At 42.0% G+C, this 6,318-nt stretch overlaps 1 protein-coding gene across 1 annotated transcript in view; it reads left to right on the top strand.

Moving 5' to 3' along the window:
- Positions 1 to 5,737: 5,737 nt before the first annotated feature.
- Positions 5,738 to 6,318, top strand: part of bnc2 (basonuclin 2) — a 96,321-nt gene continuing 95,740 nt past the window's right edge. The window contains 1 exon segment of the mRNA XM_051945591.1: positions 5,738 to 6,154. Coding sequence (XP_051801551.1) covers positions 6,152 to 6,154 — 3 coding nt within the window. The 5' untranslated portion in view covers positions 5,738 to 6,151.

The raw sequence follows: 6,318 nt of genomic DNA, 5'->3' as shown, positions 1-6,318 counted from the left end.
TTGGAAATGTCACCTCCTATCAGTGGTCAGCCACGATTATCGCTGGTTTTTAACCCTACTTTGAATTATTTGACCTGGGGTGGAGAGACAATCTTAGAGCATTTAATTTGGAGAAAATTTTGGAAACTAAACTTCTCCCAGGGTGAACTGTGGATGTTACCTTCACATGACCACCTGAAAAGAACCAATGTTTGACAAGCTTCCTCCTTATCAGCCTTTTTCTACGGGACTCGACCATTTGTTCCCACTCACATAATCACCATCACTGCACAAATTATGTTGTTCCATGAATGAAAAGCAAGGTATTTTGCCTCTCAAACTCAGGGTAAAGAAAGGTGAATTGGTTCTCTTGAGGTGTTTCTAACAACTCAGTGCTGTCGCATCCAATTTCTGGGCTATTTGACCCATTAGATATCAGTATTTGGGAAACAAACAGGCAGCGTTGAGAGGTTTGATTGCTATAATAACGTGGGCTTAGTGATGAAAAGTGCATTGTTGCTTGCAGTTTAAGGACAAAATGTGCACAAATCTCAATGCTACTCTGTGTACTCTGTTACCTGACCTGCTCTCTAGGCTTTTATTTATTAAAACTTAAAAAAAAAAAACAGTTTACATTAAGTTATTAAAGGAGGTTATTAAAGGTTATTAAAAAGGAAGTCAATACGTCCAGTCCTAATTTAATTTCCAGGTAATCCATTTTTGATTGAATTGAATATTTCAGATAGTTACACTAGCATTTAAAACATTCCAGGTCAACCAGACAATTTCATGTTTTCCATGAAAATACACACTTTTATTCATGTGCTAGCATAACAGCACAGGGGTTTTCTAATCATCAATTAGCCTTTCAACACCATTAGGTAACACAATGTAGCATTAGAACACATTTGTGATGGTTGCTGGAAATGTTCCTCTGTACCTCTATGGAGATATTCCATTAAAAATCAGCCTTTTCCAGCTAGAATAGTCATTGACCACATTAACAATGTCTAGACTGTATTTCTGATTCATTTAATGTTATCTTCATTGAAAAAAATGCTTTTCTTTCAAAAATAAGAACCCTAAACTTTTGAGCAATAGTGTATTGCAATAAAGACATCTAGAACAAAGCTGTAAAGTGACAACAGCTGAAATTAAAAAAGCTTAAAATAGTGGTGGGACACAATTACAAACATCATTATTAATCACATTTTTGTCAAAATAGTAATATTTGGCACAATAAGCAAGGTTTTTTCATTTCAAATAAATTTTATTTGACGACTGACTCAATGACTACACATATACATGAACTTAAATAACAAAAATGTTTATGTTTCATTTCTATTTATCTGTATTTTTCATCGTCTACTACATTCACAGATTACTGCAAACTGAAGATCCAATTAAAGTCTTAAAATAGTCAACATTTTAAGACTTTCTGTGAACTCAAGCACTTTCAATGTCTTGAAAAGCGATCTACTGTGAGATGGCTACACCGTTAGCCGGTACGAGCTAACGTTAGCTCTAACAGCAACATGTTTTGCATTGAGCTTGAAGTGCTGTGGTGATCAGAAAACTCTTTGTTGCACAATTTGTACAGAACTATGCTTTTATCCAAGTTGCCATTGGGAAGTTTTTTAAAACAAAATTTTCCGTCCAACAACCTCAATGCGGTCTCGTCTTCCATCACCAAACTTTCTTGTGTGCTGCAGTCACTCAATGCGTCCTGTGTATCTTCTTCATGGCTTGCAAACACACTTTAGGTTCATTACCGCCACCTACTGGGCTGGAGTGTTCATCAGTGTTACCGATATGCCACAAATTAGGGTACGGAGAAAGGTGCGATTGTTATTTTTCTTAACATGTTATTTTTTCTGTAATTAATTAATCAAAATAAACACGTAAAAGTCCCAGCCCTAGTTTAAACTATTTGACGGCCAGTGAGGGAGGTTGGAAACGCTGACAATACTTATCATTTTTGGGTGCAGTTTCACCTCTTTCGGCTTTGTTCTTTCACAATCCCTTTCTGACTTGATCAGATTGTAGAATTGTACCCCGGACTGGGGATGCGAGTCGCTGGGGAATAAGGATGCTGTGGCAGAGCTTTAACCTCGTGCACACACCGTATTGATCCATGCAAGCCTCAGTGACTGTTGCTACAGAGCAGCTGCACTTGTCTTATGTGGGTTTTCTCTCTGTCACCAGTCAGTGGCGGCTGAGGAGGAACACAGCAGATCACACACTCGTACAGCACACACACGCCGTCAGCCTCTGGGCTAACACACTGCCACCAACCCTGCCCTCTCCCTCCTGCCCTCACTCTCCATCTTCACCCTCCTCCCTTTTTTTTTTTTTGCTCTGCCTCTTTCTCTACCTCACTTTTCCTCTAATGAGTTGCAACACTGATAACGAGCCTGATGATCTTCCATTGATTCGGCTATCACTTGCTTGTCTGGTAATTGATCCGTAGCTGAGCCTCTAGTTAATTATATGGGCTTCGACATGGACCCCTGCCCCGGGGGGAATTCTCAAGTCCTGCACAATAATAGTTTTAATAAAGGAGCCTGAGGATCACCAGTATCCTTTTTTTTTTCCTCCTAGCCTTTCCTGCTTCTACAGATTTTTCATCTTTCTATTTCCTCTCCCCTCCCTGGTTTTCTCTCTAAATTTCTTCATCTCTGCATTTACACTTTCGGCGCCTCTTTTTTTTGTTTCCGCTGTCATCACGGCCATTACTATCAGCAGAGGCAAAGGGAGATGAGGGGGGAAAAAAGCAGAGAGGGAGAGAAATGTGGAGGAAGACTGAGCAATATTGGCAGAGTCCACTCCTCCCTCCCGCAAATAACAGCCATTAACCAGCCAGGTCAGAAGCTGAGCCACCAGCTTGACTTGAAACACTAAGTGCCACTCGAAAAAGCCACGGACTAGCGCATTTACAGATGAGAGGGAGGGACAGAGCAACAGAGAGGAAGAGGAAGAAATGTGCAAAGTACTTAGGAACCTTGGCAGCTAAATTGTAACTTAATATAATTCGCCTAAGCCTCGTGCATTACCTCTGTGAAAAGTTGCTAAGTGCGGGGCTGGTGGACGGAGGGTGACACATTCGGCGACAACACGACTTGTGGATACTGACAGGGTTCAGGCCGCTACGCAAAAAGATGAATGAAGGAAAGAATAGAAAGGGAAGGAGGGGGAGTGTTAGTGAAAGAAAGGCACAGCGAGGTGAAGAGATCTAGAAGTAAAAAGCACGGGACAAAGATGTAGGCAGGAAGGGAGAAAAAGATGTAAATTGAGCTTGAGACAAAAGACACAATTGCACATTTTCAGCGTGGTGAGACACACGCCGAAACACTTTTATCCCCGCTGGCAGAAAACCCCCCGTACATAACAGTAAGGACCAGTGTTACAATCTCTGCAAAGGTTAACAGTGTGCTGCCATTAGTGCATGGAACAAAATGTTTTTAACAGACAACCAAGCGGCCGTCTGCGGCAATTTAGCACCACATTTGAAGTGACTTTATATATCAGAAGCCATTTAATGCAGCCGCTGAGAGAAGTTCTCTCTCTCTGTATCTTTTCCCTTTTGTTCCTCTGCGGTGGAAAGATCCCTGTGACATCTTCCTCTCTCGCTGTGGACTCAGTCATCTGGTCTGTCATTTCTCTAATGATAGTGGGGTGAAAAGACGGGGCGCAGAAGAGACTGGATGGGGGTTTTAAAAGTGAAGAGGAAAAGGAGAGGAGGAGAACGAGCAAGAAGTGGCGGCGGCGGCCGGGTGTCTTCATTGTTTGAGATGTGTCCTATGCTGTGTCAAAGGAAGCATAGATCTCTTTCCTCCTTTTTTTTCCCTTTTTGTTTTATCCTCCTGTGTGTCTTTTTCTCCCTGTCTGCCTCCCTTTACACCTCCATCCCTCATTTTATTCCCTTACCTTTGCTGCTGTGGGGACCAATTTGGCTAAAATGGAACCTCTTCCTCATTTTTTTCTTAATTAAAATCTGAGAGCCTCCGCAGAGGAGGAGGAGGAGGAGGAGGAGGTGGAGGTGGAGGGGAGAGGAGGTGCCTGTGAGCATGTGTGTTCATGCTGGTGGCAGATTGCTGGCGTTCCATTAGTCTTTCATTAGAGTGGCTGAAAAATCAAACAAAGGCAAGCGAGTTTGAGAGACGTAACGAGCACGCTGAGAGATTTGTTGTCCTACAATTTAACAAGATGTTGATGAGCTGTGGTCAAAGACTTATTTTTTTTTCCAAAACTTGTATTTGATATTTTTTTGTATTTACACAAATACTTGATAACTATGTGGGGCTTTTTAGTTGATTTGTTATATATTCTTTACATTGCAGGTGAGCTGTTTAGCTTAGCATCACGAGTGTGTGTGAGGAACTGATCGTCTGCAAAAAAAGTGATTCTTAAAGCTGCACTGCCCAGTGATTTATCTGTACCATCAGCCTTAATGTACAAATACACAAAACTGTATGTACACAGTAATAGCAGAGGTGTATCTTTGGGAAACTCTAGTGCTTCCTCTATGCAGTTGTGACTAAGGATTTGGAGTTTATATCACAGTCATGCATGACCTTTACATGGCAATAATAGTGTTGTTCACAATGTTTTGGCCGTGTGTTTGGGATGTCCTTGTTTGCACCAAACTGTAATTAATATGATTTACATATGAGTAACATGCAAAACAAAGAAATGTTATATTATATCTAGGTCTCTATGCCCTACACCTTTAGCGATACAGTCTTTGTCGGCAGTTATTTCTGTGTTGGAATGACTTGATTTATGTTTAAGAAAGACCTTTAACTGCCAATACACCACATAAAGTGCAGTTTTCCACCTGATAAAAAGTGATTACGCCTCTACGTTGAAACTGAGAGATATAATTTTGCCATTAAAATGACTTGACTGCATTCACGGGGGTCCTACTGTACAGGTTATAGGCCACCCACTGCCTTCACTCAAGTTGCATTACAACACGTATAGTGCAGTTTTCCACCAGCCACAAAGCGACTACATCTTCTAAACCTGTACCTCAAAAGGTACTGTCTTCAACAAAAATTGCTTTTTAATTTTTTTAATTAAACCAAACTAGTTGTTTTCAACACTTTAACTTTGCTGTCATTTCACTTTGTTCATGCAGCATCTTATTATTATTATTATTATTATTATTTCAAACACCTTTTTCCTTATTTTTCCCTCCGTCATAAAAACTATTCCTCCATGAATTAGATAGGCTGCAGAGATGCTCTCCAGGTGTAAGGGTCAGCATCTGCTGGGTTCCCAACCCTTTTTGTTTGTTTGTTTGTTTTGTTTGTTTCAAATGCGCACCGTTGTTTCAATATAATCAGCTCCTTCCTCACACCCCTTAGAAGACATCTTCCCATGTTTAGCAGGCATGACATAAATTCTCCGAAGGAAGCCTGTTCCTTGAACTTACCGCTCATTGGGCTTAATTGACAGAATGGCACCGATTTTTACGCACGTCTCTAATGAGATGCTTATACCTGGTCGTCGTTCGATGGCAGATTTGTTCCTTTCTCAGCAAATAATTGCGGTTTTTTTTTTAAATTTTAAAACAAGAAAAAAGGATGGAACTTTCCCACTTTTGCCGCTCGCAGCGCAAATGGTAACGAGGCAGGGGGACAAACCGACGCTCCCCTCCTCTCCCGTCCTGCTCTGCGATGGAGCTCTTCCCCACCTCCCTGCCCCTAGCAGGAGGAGGGGTGTGTGTTCAGAAGTGTGCAGCGCGATGTCATTGAGCATCTCAGAGTGGAGCGGCACAGTTGACTCACACACACACTCTTCCTATGCCGCACACACACACACACACACTCAGCCACCGACTCTCTCACTCGCTCGCTCGCCCTCGCTCGCTCTCGCTCACACACTCGCCGAGGCGCTCAGTTCAGTTCCTCCGTGGCTGCGGCGGAGTACAGAGGAGTCAGAGAGAGAGAGAGAGAGAGAGAGAGAGAAGCAAAGAGGGAGAGGAAAAGAGAGAGGACAGGCGGCGGCACGGACGGAGAGAGAGGGACACAATCACAGAGAGAGAGAGAGAGAGAGAGAGAGAGAGAGAGAGAGAGAGAGAGAGAGGAGCGGGAGGCAGGGAGAGCTGGATAGCTGGTGGCTCACTCCCACACCTCATCTTCACTTTGCTGGGACAGACACAGAATTGATGGTAAGAGACATTCGTGCGTTTTATTGGCTCAACACTTTGGTTTCTTTGGTTGTTTTTTTTTTAAATATTTTTTTTGTCTGTATGGATTTTTGTGTGTGTGTAAAAGTGTGCATTTATATTTTTAAAAATCTATTACAAGAGACAATTTCTAAACTCTACACATT

The sequence above is a fragment of the Acanthochromis polyacanthus genome, chromosome 3 (genome assembly GCF_021347895.1).
Source record: "Acanthochromis polyacanthus isolate Apoly-LR-REF ecotype Palm Island chromosome 3, KAUST_Apoly_ChrSc, whole genome shotgun sequence".
Taxonomy (NCBI): Eukaryota; Metazoa; Chordata; class Actinopteri; family Pomacentridae; genus Acanthochromis; species Acanthochromis polyacanthus.
The sequence above is the reverse complement of the archived record's forward strand: the minus strand, read 5'-3'. Positions and strand labels throughout refer to the sequence as shown.